The 16,782-nt window shown below is 53.2% G+C and overlaps 1 protein-coding gene across 1 annotated transcript in view; it reads left to right on the forward strand.

The window, feature by feature from the left end:
- The window catches only part of LOC144671723 (uncharacterized), a 31,450-nt gene extending 24,538 nt beyond the window's left edge, over positions 1–6,912 (forward strand). Inside the window, exons 7-10 of the mRNA XM_078533735.1 lie at positions 3,179–3,348; positions 3,554–3,766; positions 5,350–5,454; positions 6,452–6,912. Of these exons, the coding sequence (XP_078389861.1) occupies positions 3,179–3,348; positions 3,554–3,766; positions 5,350–5,430 (464 nt within the window). The 3' untranslated portion in view covers positions 5,431–5,454; positions 6,452–6,912. The remainder of the gene's footprint in view (positions 1–3,178; positions 3,349–3,553; positions 3,767–5,349; positions 5,455–6,451) is intronic.
- Positions 6,913–16,782: the final 9,870 nt, after the last annotated feature.

Below are 16,782 nucleotides of genomic sequence, written 5' to 3' on the forward strand. Positions count from 1 at the left end.
AATGTTAAGGGCACTCTATCTGAATGTACTCTGCATTCACAACAAAGTGGATGATGAATGGAGGTAAATGTGTATGATTTAATTGCCATTATGCAGATGTTTGTTACAGGGTGACCAAGAGTGGGAACTAAATATTCAAGGATATTCATCGTTTAGGAAGTTGGGCAAAAAGGAAAATGAGGTGGGGTAGCTCTGTCAATAAGGGACGAGATCAGTACATTAGTGAGAGAGGTCCTTGGATCGAAGGATCAAGGTGTAGAATCAGTTTGGCTGGAGCTAAAAAGACAGCAACGGGCAGCAAGCACTGGTGGGAGTTGTTTATAGGCCATCGAACTCTAGTAACATTGGGCACAGTATAAATCAGGAAATTAGAGCTGTATGTAACAGGAGTAATATAGTAATAATGGGTGCCTTCAATTTACCTAATCTCATTAGCGCTCATGCTGTGGAGGATGAATTCCTGGAGCATATAGGAGATGGGTTTCTGGAGCAGTATGTTGAAGAACTGACTAGGGATCTGGCTATTTTAGATTGAGTATTATGTAATGAGAGAACACTAATTAATAACCTTGCTGTAAGGGAGCTTTTAGGAAATAGTGACCATAATATGATAGAATTTTACATTAACTTTGAAAGTGATATAGTTCATTCTGAAACTAGGGACTTAAATCTGAACAAAGGAAATTATGAAGGTATGAGGGGCAAATTGGCTATGGTGGATTGAAAAAAATACTCTTTAAACATGTGATGGTAGACTGGTAAAGGCTAGTGTTTAAGGTAGTATTACATGGATTGCAACACACATACATTCCTCTAAGACAAAAACCCAACAGGAAAAGTGAATCAACTATCGCCAGCAAAAGAAGTTAAAGATTACGTTAGATCAAAGGAAGTGGCTTATGAGGTTGCCAGAAAGAGTGGTAAGTCTGGGTAGTGGGAGCAATTTAGAATTCCAACAAAGGGAGGACCAAGAAATCAATAACGAAAGGGAAAAGAGAATATTAATGCAAGTTAGTGTGAAACATAAAGGCGGAGTGTAAAAGCTTCTGTTAGGTTTGTGAAAAGGAAAAGATTAACAAGGACAAATGTGGGTCCATCACAGGTGGAAACAGGGAATTTCTAATGGAGAGCAGGGCAATTGCAGATAAACTAAGTAATTACTTTGTGTCTGTCTTCACAGAGGAAGATACAGAAAATCTCCCAGAAATACTTAGGGAGCCAAGGGGCTTGTGGAACTGAAAGAAATTAGTATTAATACGGGGGTTCTACTTGTTAAAAAAATTGGATTGCAGGTTGATTAAATCCCCTGGACTAGATGAGTCACGTCCCAGAGCATTGAAGGAGGTGGCTAGAGACATGGTGGATCCATTGGTGATTATCTTTCAAAATTCTATAGATTCTGGAAAGGTTCCTGCAGACTGGAAAGTAGCAAATGTAACCCTGCTCTTGGGAGAGGGTGAATGGAGAACTGTTAGTTTGACATCGGTAGTGGGGAAAAGATTAGAATTATTATGAAGGATGTGATAACTAGACACTTTGACTATCCAATCATATCATTATTTTCAACATGGATTTATGAAAGGGAAATCATGTTTGGCAAAGCAGTTAGATATTTTTTGAGAATGTTACGTGTAGCATAGATAAAGGAGAACCAGTGGATGTGGTGTATTTGGATTTTCAGAAGGCTTTTGATAAGGTCCTACACAGGAGGTTAGTAAACAAAATTAAAGCACATGGGATTGGGCGTAATGTACGGTTTTGGATTGAGAATTAGTTAACAGACAGAAAACAGAGATGGGTCATTCTCAGGATGGCAGGCTGTATTGGGGGGTACCACAAGGATCAGTGCTGGGCCACAGCTCTTCACAATCCAGATAAGTGATTTGGATATGGGGACCAAATGTAATATTTCCAGATTTGCTGATGAGAGAAAACTAGGTGGGAATGTGAGTCGGGAAGAGGATGCAAGGAGGCTTCAAGTGGACTTGGAGAGGCTGAGTGTGCAGGAACATGGCAGATGGAGTATAATGGGAATAAGTGTGAAGTTATACACTTTGGTAGAAAAAACAGCAATGCAGAATACTTCTTAATTGGTGAGAGGTTGGGAAGTGTTGATCTCCAAAGGGACCTGGGTGTCCTTGTTCATGAGTCACTAACATGCAGGTGCAGCAAGCAGTTAGGAAGGCCAATGGTATGTTGGCCTTCGTTGAGAGGAGATCTGAGTGCAGGAGTAAAGATGTCTTGCTGCAATTGGACAGAGCCTTGTTGAAGCCACATCTGGAGTGTTGTGTACAGTTTTGGTCTCCTTATCTAAGGAAGGATACACTTGCCATAGAGGGAGTGCAGTGGAGATTCACCAGACTAATCCCTGGGATATTATGAAGAGAGATTGAGGAAACTGGGCCTGTATTCTCTATAGTTTTGAAGAATGCGAGATGATCTCATTGAAACTTATAGAATTTTTACAGAGCCTGACAGGGTAGGTGTGGATAGGATGTTTCTCCCGGCTGGTGAGTCTAGAACTGGGGGACACAGTCTCAGGATAAGGGGTAGACTATTTAGGAGTGAAGTGAGGAGGAATTTCTTCACTTTGAGGGTGGTGAATCTTTGGGTCTCTACCACAGAGAGCTGTGGAAGCTCAATCCATTGAGAATGTTCAAGACAAATTGATAGATTTCTGGAGACTAATGACATCAAGAGATATGGAGATAATGGTCAAAATGATGTAGAAGTAGATGATCAGCCATGATCTAACTGAGTGACCGAAGGGGCTGAATGGCCTACTCCTGCCCCTTTGTTTCGAAAACACATTTCTCTTGGAAAGCAACAGAAATGTTAATGAGCGCTGGACCGAGATGGGTTCCCCTGGCTACACCACCTATTTGGCCACACAAGGCGTCATTAAAATTGAATTCAGCTGCAAGAGCTGCTAAGTTCTTTAGTTCAATGAATACAGATTCAGAACATGGCGGCCTGTCTACATTGCTGTGATACAGTGACATGGTGCTAATGGGTTTCCTTCAGTATGTTTGTAACTAAACTCGTGATGGTGAACGAGTGCAAAGACGAGGCATTTCTATCGATGTTGGTCTCATATAGTCTTAGTCAAGGATGTTGAAAACTGGGATAGCTGGCTGTAAAAATTCACTCAACAACTTGACCAATATGTGCTGTGCAGAACCAGTCATTGATAAAACAGGGTGGGCAAATGCGATTTGGTGGGATTCGAGTCTCCTGGTCGCCATTCCTCCCTTGACCACCGCAGTTTATCTGCTCATTTGTGTGTGCTGTTTGCGGGATCCTCCTGTGCATGGCAGTTTAAGCTACAAAGCGAGTGACCGCACTTTGGTATGTTCCTCCTTGAGGTGATTGAGTCCCAGATGAGATTGAGACTCTGGATCTGCTCCGATGGTGTTGAAACTGGCCATGTTTTGGTACTTGGTTGCTAAGGAACAGCGCCGGGGAGGGAGGGAGGGGGGGGTCGAGCGACACCAGGCCCCCATCACCGAGGGGTTTTGGCTTCAGCTTTTGAAATATCTCTCCTTCCCAACAGGCCAAAGCCGCCGATGACAGCTCCACCTCAGGGACCCCTGCTTCTGAAGGAGCTTCTGAAACTCCTCCTGCCCCCGCTCCGGTCCTGCCTCTCCCGGAAACACAGGAGAACAAGGAACCGGCACCGGTGTCGGCAGAACCTGTCTCCACCACAGCGGCTGAGGAAACACAATGTGTCGTGACACTGGAGCCTGAGGACAATCATCCGGCTGATGTAAGAGTTTCGAATCCATCACCCTTTGAATGTTGGTTGGAATTTAACTCCTTTTAAGGCATTTCTTCAATATTCCCTTCAAAGAGAAAATAGTCAATGCTGAGAGTCATTTCACCACAGGAGGCCATTCGGCCCATCAAGTACGTGCTGGCTCTCTGTACAGCAATCCGCTCGGTCCCTTTTCCCGCTCTACCCCCGAGCCTGGCAAGTTTATTTTCCTTTTGAAATCCTTCATCGTCTCCGCTCCCACCGGCCTAGTGGGCAGCGAGTTCCAGGTCATCACCACTCAGTGTTTTTAAATAAAAAAAATTCATTCCCATTTCCCCCACCCCATATCTCTCTCTTACCAAAACCTTAAATCTGTGCCTCTGAGTTCTTGCACCATCAGCCAATGGGAACAGCTTTTCTTTCTCTACCTTATCTAACCCTGTCATCATCTCGTACACCTCGATCAAATCTCCCCTCAACCTCCTTTGCTCCAAGGAGAACAACCCCAGCTTCCCCAACCCTAACCTCAGAGCTAAAATCCCTCATCCCTGGATCCATTCTGATAAATCTCCTCCGCACCCTCTCAAGGAGCCTCACATCCTCCCTAAAGTGCGGTGACCGGAACTGGATGTACCTGCAACCTAACCAAGAATTTATGAAGGTTCAGCTTAACCCTCATTCCAGGATCCCAAAGACTTTGCTAACCTCTCTCTGTGCGTGTGTGAGATTTATTGATGTGAGCCCCACCTCTCCCACCAGGATCCTCTGTTCTGGTACACTCTTTAGAATTGGGCTATATTGCCTCCTCCCACCCTCTCTTCATCTCCCCCTAGCAGCCTATCCTTCTATTCCTTTCTCCCTCCTGTGTTTATCCAGCTTCCCCCTTAAATGTATCGATACTATTCACCTCGACCACTTCCTGTGGGAGCGAGTTCCACATTCTCCCCACTCTCTGGGTAAAGGAGTTTCTCCTGGATTCCCCGTTGGGTTTATTAGTGACTGTTTTATACTGATGGCCCCGAGTTCTGATCCCCCCACAAGTGGAAACATCTTCTCTCCGTCTCCCCTATTGAACGCTCCATCAAGTCCCCTATCGGGTCACCCCCTCGGCACTCCGCTGTTCAAGTGAAAAGAGCGTTGGCCTGTTCAATCTTTCCTGAGTTATCTGAAAGTTTCTTTTTCATCATCACAGCAGAGAAGGAGTCCCCTGTTCCTGTCTGCCTCCATCTTTCTCCCACTCGATAGGCCGGAGTCTGAACACTGTTTGTAATCTCACCTCAGCTCTCTCTACCCCTGTAAATGATGGTAACACCTGGTAGATAGGCTTATACTCTGCATTGATGCTCATGATGGTAAAACTAGAAAGTTCTTTCCATAAAATGATACAGCACACGAGGCCATTCAGCCCACTCTCACTGCTTTCCTTTTACAAGGTCTGGTCAGCTGGATTTCCCGGAATGTAACCACACGTTAGCCTGTGTCCACCCTTTCACTTCTCTCTACCAGCAGCCCGGCTCTTGCTTGTGAGGTTTGGTGTGGGTAACGTTGGATATTGAAGACGAGTTTAATGGTTTCTCTCTTCCTCCCTCCTTTAGAAAATAGTGGAACCTATCCCAGACCAGCTTGTTGTAACAGCCAGTGCAACTCCACCGGATCAGGAACAGATCAGCATCTGAGCCGACTGCACTGGGTTTAAAATGGTGAGTTTTGAGGGCGGGGGAGTGTGTGTTCTGAGGAGGCTGCAGTAGGATTGACCCAGCCCATTTCCTCAACTCTTTCCAGTCAGGCTGTGGAAGCCGTGATTTCGTCCCAGTGCTGGATCAGCAGAAATTTCCTCCAACTAACTATCGAGGTGACTGAAGCCCAGACTCCAAACTCTCAACCCCGAGCTACCGACTCCATCCCTCTCTCTGGCCACGGAACCAGTCTGCGCACAATCGTGATGTCCTGTTTGACCCAGAGTTGACCTTCCCCCCCCCGCCCCCCGCTCCCACCGCATATTCTCTCCATCAGCAAGATATCTGACCTCCCATCACTGTAACATTGTCCATCTCATCCTCTTGTCTCAGTCCAGCTGAAACCCTCGTCTGTGCTTTTATTCCCTCGGAACGCGACTGTTTTCCAAACGCGCTCCAGCCCGGTCTCCTCCTCCATCAACTTCAGCTCATCCAAAACTCTGCTGCCTGTGTCCTAAATTGCACCAAGTCCCATTTTAACCCCTCCCGTGCCCACTGCCTCACACTGGCTCCCAGTCCACCACTGCCTCAAATTCAGAAATTTCAATCTTCAAATCCTTCCGTGGCCTCACCACCCACACCCCCCTCCACCCTTTCCACCCGCCCTATCTCTAATCTTCTCCAGCCCCCTCCAACGCTCCGAGATCTCTGCGCTCCCCCAATTCCGGCCTCTTGCACATGCCCCGATTCCTATCGGCGGCCGTGCCTTCAGCTGCCTTAGGAGATTCCCTCCCTAATCCTCTCCACCTCTCTCTTCCGTAAAAATTATTTATTTGTCCGAACTTTTGCCCAATCTATCCTCCTTTTGGCTCTTGAGGTTTTTCCCTGAATGGAATCCTGTCAGGTTCCTGAGCACTGTTAGGCGTGGTTTTGGGAAGCTGTATAAGTGTTGTCACTGTATTGGCGATTAATTTGCATCAAATACATCACTAATGAATATTTTTTTGTCTTTCTGCAACAGGATTTATTTGTTTTTTTTTTTTGCTAATTGCACATGAGGTTCTTGGACTCGTGGGGCAGGGGGAGAGCAACCCGGAGCAGCCCCGATACACATTGTGTGACCCTTTAGCTTTATATTACAAAGAAATGATGTCCCAAATGAAGATGGGGAGCGTTTGGACTTAATGGAGAGATTTTTATTTTACTTTTATTTTCTGTGCAATGTCTTGTTTCTTTCCTCCCCCCTGCTTTGAGGGGTATGTTTTTTGTATTTTTGTACACATGGTGCTTGTTTTGGATTCCCTTAGTGCTCAGCGCTGTGTTTACATGTTCCTGGTTTTACTTTTTTCAATGTGCTGATTTGGGGTCATGTGCAATAATAAAACCGGCTTCTTAAAGATTGTCAGCAGCCGCCTAAACACTGTGTCTGTTCCTTTGGCTCTCGGACAGTTCTGACAACTGAAGGAGGCCATTTGGCCCATGCTCTCTGTGCTAGCTCATTGACAGGGTGAAGGGCTATCCACTAATTCCCAGCCCCCGCTCTTGCCTCACAACCTTACCAAACTTTTCCCCAAGTACTTATCCAATTCCCTTTTGACCCGTTAATATTACATTGAAATAATTGAACAAATGTAAAGCTTTTGTCAGGAGTTGAGGGCGAATGTGAGGAAGACATTTTCTACAGCAAGTGGAAATGACCAAAAACACTCTGCCCACAAGGGTGGTGGGAGTTGGGGGCAGTGCCGAGGGAGTGCCACAGTGTCGGGGTCAGGGAGGCAGTACCGAGGGAGTGCCGCAGTGTCGGGGGGGCAGTGCCGAGGGAGTGCCGCAGTGTCGGGGGGGCAGTGCCGAGGGAGTGCCGCAGTGTCGGGGGGGCAGTGCCGAGGGAGTGCCGCAGTGTCGGGGGGGCAGTGCCGAGGGAGTGCCACAGTGTCGGGGGGGCAGTGCCGAGGGAGTGCCGCAGTGTCAGGGGGGCAGTGCCGAGGGAGTGCCGCAGTGTCGGGGTCAGGGAGGCAGTGCCGAGGGAGTGCCGCAGTGTCGGGGGGGCAGTGCCGAGGGAGTGCCGCAGTGTCGGGGGGGCAGTGCCGAGGGAGTGCCGCAGTGTCGGGGTGGGGGGGGCAGTGCCGAGGGAGTGCCGCAGTGTCGGGGGGGGCAGTGCCGAGGGAGTGCCGCAGTGTCGGGGTGGGGGGGGCAGTGCCGAGGGAGTGCCGCAGTGTCGGGGGGGCAGTGCCGAGGGAGTGCCGCAGTGTCGGGGTCAGGGAGGCAGTACCGAGGGAGTCCCGCAGTGTCGGGGGGGCAGTGCCGAGGGAGTGCCGCAGTGTCGGGGGGGCAGTGCCGAGGGAGTGCCGCAGTGTCGGGGTGGGGGGGGGCAGTGCCGAGGGAGTGCCACAGTGTCGGGGTGGGGGGGGCAGTGCCGAGGGAGTGCCGCAGTGTCGGGGGGGGCAGTGCCGAGGGAGTGCCGCGGTGTCGGGGTGGGGGAGGGAGTGCCGCAGTGTCGGGGGGGCAGTGCCGAGGGAGTGCCGCAGTGTCGGGGTGGGGGAGGCAGTGCCGAGGGAGTGCCGCAGTGTCGGGGTGGGGGAGGCAGTGCCGAGGGAGTGCCGCAGTGTCGGGGGGGCAGTGCCGAGGGAGTGCCGCAGTGTCGGGGGGGCAGTGCCGAGGGAGTGCCGCAGTGTCGGGGGGGGCAGTGCCGAGGGAGTGCCGCAGTGTCGGGGTGGGGGAGGGAGTGCCGCAGTGTTGGGGGGGCAGTGCCGCAGTGTTGGGGGGGCAGTGCCGAGGGAGTGCCGCAGTGTCGGGGTGGGGGAGGCAGTGCCGAGGGAGTGCTGCAGTGTCGGGGTCAGGGAGGCAGTGCCGAGGGAGTGCCGCAGTGTCGGGGGGGCAGTGCCGAGGGAGTGCCGCAGTGTCGGGGTCAGGGAGGCAGTGCCGAGGGAGTGCCGCAGTGTCGGGGGGGCAGTGCCGAGGGAGTGCCGCAGTGTCGGGGGGGCAGTGCCGAGGGAGTGCCGCAGTGTCGGGGGGGCAGTGCCGAGGGAGTGCCGCAGTGTCGGGGGGGCAGTGCCGAGGGAGTGCCGCAGTGTCGGGGGGGCAGTGCCGAGGGAGTGCCACAGTGTCGGGGTGGGGGGGGCAGTGCCGAGGGAGTGCCGCAGTGTCGGGGGGGCAGTGCCGAGGGAGTGCCGCAGTGTCGGGGTCAGGGAGGCAGTACCGAGGGAGTGCCGCAGTGTCGGGGGGGCAGTGCCGAGGGAGTGCCGCAGTGTCAGGGGGGCAGTGCCGAGGGAGTGCCACAGTGTCGGGGTGGGGGGGGGCAGTGCCGAGGGAGTGCCGCAGTGTCGGGGGGGGCAGTGCCGAGGGAGTGCCGCAGTGTCGGGGTGGGGGAGGGAGTGCCGCAGTGTTGGGGGGGCAGTGCCGAGGGAGTGCCGCAGTGTCGGGGTGGGGGAGGCAGTGCCGAGGGAGTGCCGCAGTGTCGGGGTGGGGGAGGCAGTGCCGAGGGAGTGCCGCAGTGTCGGGGTGGGGGAGGCAGTGCCGAGGGAGTGTCGGGGGGGCAGTGCCGAGGGAGTGCCGCAGTGTCGGGGGGGCAGTGCCGAGGGAGTGCCGCAGTGCCGGGGGAGTGCCGCGCCGAGGGAGTGCCGCAGTGCCGGGGGAGTGCCGCAGTGTCGGGGGGGCAGTGCCGAGGGAGTGCCGCAGTGTCGGGGGGGCAGTGCCGAGGGAGTGCCGCAGTGTCGGGGGGGCAGTGCCGAGGGAGTGCCGCAGTGTCGGGGTCAGGGAGGCAGTGCCGAGGGAGTGCCGCAGTGTCGGGGGGGCAGTGCCGAGGGAGTGCCGCAGTGTCGGGGGGGCAGTGCCGAGGGAGTGCCGCAGTGTCGGGGTGGGGGGGGCAGTGCCGAGGGAGTGCCGCAGTGTCGGGGGGGGCAGTGCCGAGGGAGTGCCGCAGTGTCGGGGTGGGGGGGGCAGTGCCGAGGGAGTGCCGCAGTGTCGGGGGGGCAGTGCCGAGGGAGTGCCGCAGTGTCGGGGTCAGGGAGGCAGTACCGAGGGAGTCCCGCAGTGTCGGGGGGGCAGTGCCGAGGGAGTGCCGCAGTGTCGGGGGGGCAGTGCCGAGGGAGTGCCGCAGTGTCGGGGTGGGGGGGGGCAGTGCCGAGGGAGTGCCACAGTGTCGGGGTGGGGGGGGCAGTGCCGAGGGAGTGCCGCAGTGTCGGGGGGGGCAGTGCCGAGGGAGTGCCGCGGTGTCGGGGTGGGGGAGGGAGTGCCGCAGTGTCGGGGGGGCAGTGCCGAGGGAGTGCCGCAGTGTCGGGGTGGGGGAGGCAGTGCCGAGGGAGTGCCGCAGTGTCGGGGTGGGGGAGGCAGTGCCGAGGGAGTGCCGCAGTGTCGGGGGGGCAGTGCCGAGGGAGTGCCGCAGTGTCGGGGGGGGCAGTGCCGAGGGAGTGCCGCAGTGTCGGGGTGGGGGAGGGAGTGCCGCAGTGTTGGGGGGGCAGTGCCGCAGTGTTGGGGGGGCAGTGCCGAGGGAGTGCCGCAGTGTCGGGGTGGGGGAGGCAGTGCCGAGGGAGTGCTGCAGTGTCGGGGTCAGGGAGGCAGTGCCGAGGGAGTGCCGCAGTGTCGGGGGGGCAGTGCCGAGGGAGTGCCGCAGTGTCGGGGTCAGGGAGGCAGTGCCGAGGGAGTGCCGCAGTGTCGGGGGGGCAGTGCCGAGGGAGTGCCGCAGTGTCGGGGGGGCAGTGCCGAGGGAGTGCCGCAGTGTCGGGGGGGCAGTGCCGAGGGAGTGCCGCAGTGTCGGGGGGGCAGTGCCGAGGGAGTGCCGCAGTGTCGGGGGGGCAGTGCCGAGGGAGTGCCACAGTGTCGGGGTGGGGGGGGCAGTGCCGAGGGAGTGCCGCAGTGTCGGGGGGGCAGTGCCGAGGGAGTGCCGCAGTGTCGGGGTCAGGGAGGCAGTACCGAGGGAGTGCCGCAGTGTCGGGGGGGCAGTGCCGAGGGAGTGCCGCAGTGTCAGGGGGGCAGTGCCGAGGGAGTGCCACAGTGTCGGGGTGGGGGGGGGCAGTGCCGAGGGAGTGCCGCAGTGTCGGGGGGGGCAGTGCCGAGGGAGTGCCGCAGTGTCGGGGTGGGGGAGGGAGTGCCGCAGTGTTGGGGGGGCAGTGCCGAGGGAGTGCCGCAGTGTCGGGGTGGGGGAGGCAGTGCCGAGGGAGTGCCGCAGTGTCGGGGTGGGGGAGGCAGTGCCGAGGGAGTGCCGCAGTGTCGGGGTGGGGGAGGCAGTGCCGAGGGAGTGTCGGGGGGGCAGTGCCGAGGGAGTGCCGCAGTGTCGGGGGGGCAGTGCCGAGGGAGTGCCGCAGTGCCGGGGGAGTGCCGCGCCGAGGGAGTGCCGCAGTGCCGGGGGAGTGCCGCAGTGTCGGGGGGGCAGTGCCGAGGGAGTGCCGCAGTGTCGGGGGGGCAGTGCCGAGGGAGTGCCGCAGTGTCGGGGGGGCAGTGCCGAGGGAGTGCCGCAGTGTCGGGGGGGGCAGTGCCGAGGGAGTGCCGCAGTGTCGGGGGGGCAGTGCCGAGGGAGTGCCGCAGTGTCGGGGGGGCAGTGCCGAGGGAGTGCCGCAGTGTCGGGGGGGCAGTGCCGAGGGAGTGCCGCAGTGTCGGGGGGGCAGTGCCGAGGGAGTGCCGCAGTGTCGGGGGGGCAGTGCCGAGGGAGTGCCGCAGTGTCGGGGGGGCAGTGCCGAGGGAGTGCCGCAGTGTCGGGGGGGCAGTGCCGAGGGAGTGCCGCAGTGTCGGGGGGGCAGTGCCGAGGGAGTGCCGCAGTGTTGGTGGGGGCAGTGCCGAGGGAGTGCCGCGGTGTCGGGGGGGCAGTGCCGAGGGAGTGCCGCGGTGTCGGGGGGGGGCAGTGCCGAGGGAGTGCCGCAGTGCCGGGGAAGTGCCGCAGTGTCGGGGGGGGCAGTGCCGAGGGAGTGCCGCAGTGTCGGGGGGGGCAGTGCCGAGGGAGTGCCGCAGTGTCGGGGGGGCAGTGCCGAGGGAGTGCCGCAGTGCCGGGGGAGTGCCGCAGTGTCGGGGGGGCAGTGCCGGGGGAGTGCCGCAGTGTCGGGGGGGCAGTGCCGAGGGAGTGCCGCAGTGTCGGGGGGGCAGTGCCGAGGGAGTGCCGCAGTGCCGGGGGAGTGCCGCAGTGTCGGGGGGGCAGTGCCGGGGGAGTGCCGCAGTGTCGGGGGGGCAGTGCCGAGGGAGTGCCGCGGTGTCGGGGGGGGCAGTGCCGAGGGAGTGCCGCAGTGTCGGGGGGGCAGTGCCGAGGGAGTGCCGCAGTGTCGGGGGGGCAGTGCCGAGGGAGTGCCGCAGTGTCGGGGGGGTCAGTGCCGAGGGAGTGCCGCAGTGTCGGGGGGGCAGTGCCGAGGGAGTGCCGCAGTGTCGGGGGGGCAGTGCCAAGGGAGGTGGTGGAAGCAGGTATGATAATGGTGTTTAAGAGGCAGTTTGACAAATACATGAATAGGATGGGAATAGAGGGATACGGACCCCGGAAGTGCAAAATGTTTTAGTTGTCGGGCAATGTGATCGGCGCAGGCTTGAAGGGGCAAAGGGCCTGTTCCTGTGCTGTACTTTTCTTTGTTCTTTGTTCTTCTGGAGTGTAACCCTTGTTGAGAAAAGCAGCCTCCAGCCTTGGGTGTTTTGGTGAACACACTCCTGCCCACGATTGGTCAATTCATGGAGGTGACTGTGCCCATCATCTGTTTGCTGTGTAGAAACTGCCCTCGCCAGTGGCTGGTTTGAGCAGGGCCTGGGCAGGTCGTGGGTCCTGCTGTCCGATGAGAGTTCAGGGGCTGTGAATATTTCTTTCTCTCTCTGCTGCCTGGAAGGTTTGACCTTTCAATTTTGGAAGAATTGGCAACTCAACTCTCATTTTCCACCCCATTTCCCCACCTCCCCCAACCCACATTAGATGTGGACCCTGTTCCTCAGCCTTTTTCCCCCCCCAGAGGTGAGTGTTGCTATGACTGTTCGACCTTGGTAATCTCACAGCTGAACAAGTGCATGCACCTGTTCCCTTACTCCAGCAGGGGTCAGTGTTAGTGGAGCCAGGTGCTGAATTGTTAGCCTCAGTGCCACTGCCTGGATGGAGGTGACTGACTGAATGAAGCAGGAGAGCAGCAAACCCTCCCACCAGCACACGCTTCCTTCATTGGGCACGACACCAGCCCAAGGGGTCCAATTATTCAATAATAAATATAAAGAGAGCAGGATTTTGGTTGCTGCCATTTTATTTGGGGAGGGAGTTGGGCTCTGAAGACGAGGTGTCTATGATTGCAGTATCCAGCTCTGGCACTGGGGGGCAGCGTGTGCCCAGTGGGGATGGGAGGGGGCAGATTACCCTCTGGCAGCCGGAGAGGATGAGCTGTTTCTCCCCCCCACCATCCCCTGCCTGCCAACACTGGATATTGGTCACCTTGGCTCATCGTGGTTCAGGAAATGCTGCAAATTCCTTTCACCTGCCCTGATTCATATATATATATATATATATATATATATTTACAAGTGCTATTTTTCTGGTGGTGACAATATTTACATCGCTAAGTAATTTACAAATTCAGGTTTTCTGTCGTGTGTTGAGCGTCTCAGTTGTGCTACTTCAGATTCTTTGTCCGGAACCTCTTTTTCCGGAGTTGCCTAAACAAAGAACAAAGAAAAGTCCAGCACAGGAACAGGCCCTTCGGCCCTCCAAGCCTGCGCCCATCATATTGCCCGTCAAACTAAAACATTTTGCACTTCCGGGGTCCGTATCCCTCTATTCCCATCCTATTCATGTATTTGTCAAACTACCTCTTAAACACCACTATCGTACCTGCTTCCACCACCTCCTCTGGCAGCGAATTCCAGACACTCACTACCCTCTGCGTAAAAAACTTGCCCCGCACATCTCCTCTAAATTTTTCTCCTCTCACCTTAAATCTATGTCCCCTAGTAATTGACTCTTCCACCCTGGGAAAAAGCTTCTGACTATCTACTCTGTCCATGCCACTCATAATTTTGTAAACTTCTATCAAGTTGCCCCTCAATCTCCGTCGCTCTAGTGAGAACAATCCGAGTTTCTCCAACCTCTCCTCATAGCTAATAACCTCCAGACCAGGCAGCATCCTGGTAAACCTCCTCTGCACCCTCTCCAACGCCTCCATATCCTTCTGGTAATGTGGTGACCAGAATTGCACGCAATATTCCAAGTGTGGCCTAACCAAGGTTCTATACAGCTGCAGCATGACTTCCAGTTTTTATACTCAATACCCCTGCCAATGAAGGCAAGCATGCCATATGCCTTCCTGACTACCTTATCCACCTGCATTGCCACTTACAGTGACCTGTGGACCTGTACACCCAGATCCCTCTGCCTGTCGATGCACTTAAGGGTTCTGCCATTTACTGTATAATTCCTGCCTGTATTAGACCTCCCAAAATGCATTACCTCACATTTGTCCGGATTAAACTCCATCTGCCGTTTCTCCGCCCAAGTCTCCAACCAATCTATATCCCCTTGTATCTTTTGACAATCCTCTTCACTATCTGCAACTCTTCCAACCTTAGTGTCGTCTGCAAACTTACTAATTAGCCCGGTTACATTTTCCTCCAAATCATTTATGTATCCTACAAACAGCAACGGTCCCAGCACTGATCCCTGCGGAACTCCACCAGTCACATCTCTCCAAAAGGTGTTTTGTGGTCACCTGCAGTTCTGTATCCTCAACTCCTACAGCAACATCAGACACGTCTGTACTGGGTTGAGGGGTCTCAGCCCACTACTCTCCGCTCGTGAACACTGGTGGAGTCAATTTTTGGTGATTTATTTCTCTCTCTCCCTTAGATGATCCACATGACTCTGGCTTCCACCTGCATGTGGTAAGATAGAGGCCCAGTCAGCGCACTTATTTCACCCGGTAACCATTTTGGTCCATCTCCAAAGTTCTTCACGTAGACCGTTCCCTCCCACAGTAAATGTCCCCTCACCACCATGCCAGTCCCCTCACCACTCTGCCAGTCCTGTCCAGTTTTCTGTTTTCCCTGGTCCCTTTCCACCTTCCCTTCTAAGTTTGACATTATTAATCTCAATCTCATCCTGAGCTGGCATTCCAACACTAACTTGGCAGGTGTGACACCCGTTGTTGTGTGAGGGGTGGTCCAGTAATGGAAATGAAAGCGTGCTATCTTGGTTGCTAAGAAATCTCCAGTTAGCTTCTTCATGCCTGTCCTGAATGTTTGAATTGCCCTTTCGGCCAGTCAGTTTGAGGAAGAGTGGGTACGGTGAAGGTTTTACATGAGGGATACCGCTGAAGCTGATAAACCGCTGGAGACTCAGCACTCGAATAAATGCAGTGACATTTTCGGAAATGACCACTTCCTCTATTGTGTTAATGGCAAAACTGTGATGGAGTTTCTCAATTGTAGCAGTCGATGTTGGTGATTTCACCTCATATATATATCTCCAGTTTGAGTGGGCATCACCAAGGAGCAGAAACATTCTTCCCAGGACAGTTCCAATGCAGTCAATGTGGAACCACACCCATGCCCTTCCAGGCCACTCCCGAGGGTCTAACGAAGCTGTTAAAGGCAACTTTTGCAGATGCTGACATTGCCCACAATTCTTCACTAAACTCTCGAATTCACCATCCATCCCAGACCACCACAGGTCGCTGCGTGTTATAGTCCTCATTCGGGATATTCTGTGTAGCTCAGTTCGAAGTGGCTGTCAATATGACAATCATCTTGTTAAAACCAATTGGTAGTTAGACAGGTGATGGGCATTAGTTATCCCAACTGAATGGAATAAAAAGGTACGGCTGGATCACTCTGTGTGGAAGCGACTAGGAAGTTAATAACGCTGAGGACTTGTCTTGGAAATAAACCAGCCTTAACCGAGAGACCAGCCTGGATTAATTCTTCCACCACAACCTCTTATTGTGAGTAACATGGTAGCAGAGGATGAACTTTAAACTTTGCTGATTGATTGCTGTATATGAAGTTTTCTGCCTCAGTCCTCTGAGGGAAAGGAAGTGCATTGTTGCTGACCATGTAAGTTACAGACTGGCAGAAGGATGGTGCAAAATCACAAGCTTTGACTATTTTTTTCTGACTCTGAACCTTATCAGCAATGGGAGGCTGACGCTGAAACGTGGACCCGAGTTACCGCTCTACCCCGGAAGAAGCAAGGTATGGCTTTGGAGTTATCATTACCAGCCAAAAGTGAGATAAGGAGTAAAGTATTTTCAGTGGAAAGTGGATGATTTGGATCATGAAGAGGGGTTAAACCGTCTGATACAATTTTTGGATAAGTTCTACAGAAAGGATGAGCTATTAGAAGCGGATGAAGCTTGGATGATCTTTGATAGTTTTAGGAAATCAGATCAGTCTATGGAAAAATATATCCTGGGTTTTGATAAATGGTACAGGAGATTGTAGAGATTTGAACGTGAAATTCCAGAATCAGTATTGGTATTTAAATTACTGGACTGTGCTTGCATTTCCCATGTTGATAGTCTTTTAGTACGAACAGGGGTTCAATTCCGGGGGAAAGAATCTCTCTTAGATCAAATCGCTGCTGCCCTAAAAGAAATTCTGGGGTAACAGTCGTTCCCTGCTACTGTTTTTAGCAAATGCGAACGACTATGCTGTAAAACACAGGATAGAGGGTTCAATAGTGAGTGGCTGAATTTCACGGTTGACCAAATATTACATGAAGATTCCAATACAAGGATGGGGTTAATGACAAGAGGACTGAAAATGGTCATAACCCTAACCAGTTTGAGAGTCGGGCCAAAAAGTGGGTCTGGGACGGTGACTGTAGATGTTTAAAGCCAAAAAATGTTCAGGGAATGGTTAATGGCTGTTTTTGGTGTGATTCCCAGTATCATCAAGCGATGAACTGCCCACAGCGAAGGAATCGCGTTTTTGAAGTGACCCACGAGATGGATTGATCTGAAACTGAAATTGATGATGGTGACTGGCGTGATGGAATTGTATTAATCACTGAGAGTTTGAACGTGGTGATGAGTATCTATATGGTACCTTGTTACATATATATCAGATATATATATATATGATTTAAAAATGATGTATTTATATATAACATAAATACATATATATGACGAATATAAATGACATAATTATAAATATATATATATAACATAAATAAATATATATAAAGAACATACATATGAATATATGAAGAACAAATATATATATGTATCAGATAAAAAGATATATGACATTAAAATGTATATATGACTTATATATATTTATGTTATATATACATATATCTATGTGTATGACATAAATATATATGTAACATAAATATACACATATATAGCATAAATATATGTGATAAAAAATATACAATGCATTTATATATAACAAATATATATAACATAAATACAT

This window comes from Cetorhinus maximus, chromosome 34 (assembly GCF_964194155.1).
Source record: "Cetorhinus maximus chromosome 34, sCetMax3.hap1.1, whole genome shotgun sequence".
Taxonomy (NCBI): domain Eukaryota; kingdom Metazoa; phylum Chordata; class Chondrichthyes; order Lamniformes; family Cetorhinidae; genus Cetorhinus; species Cetorhinus maximus.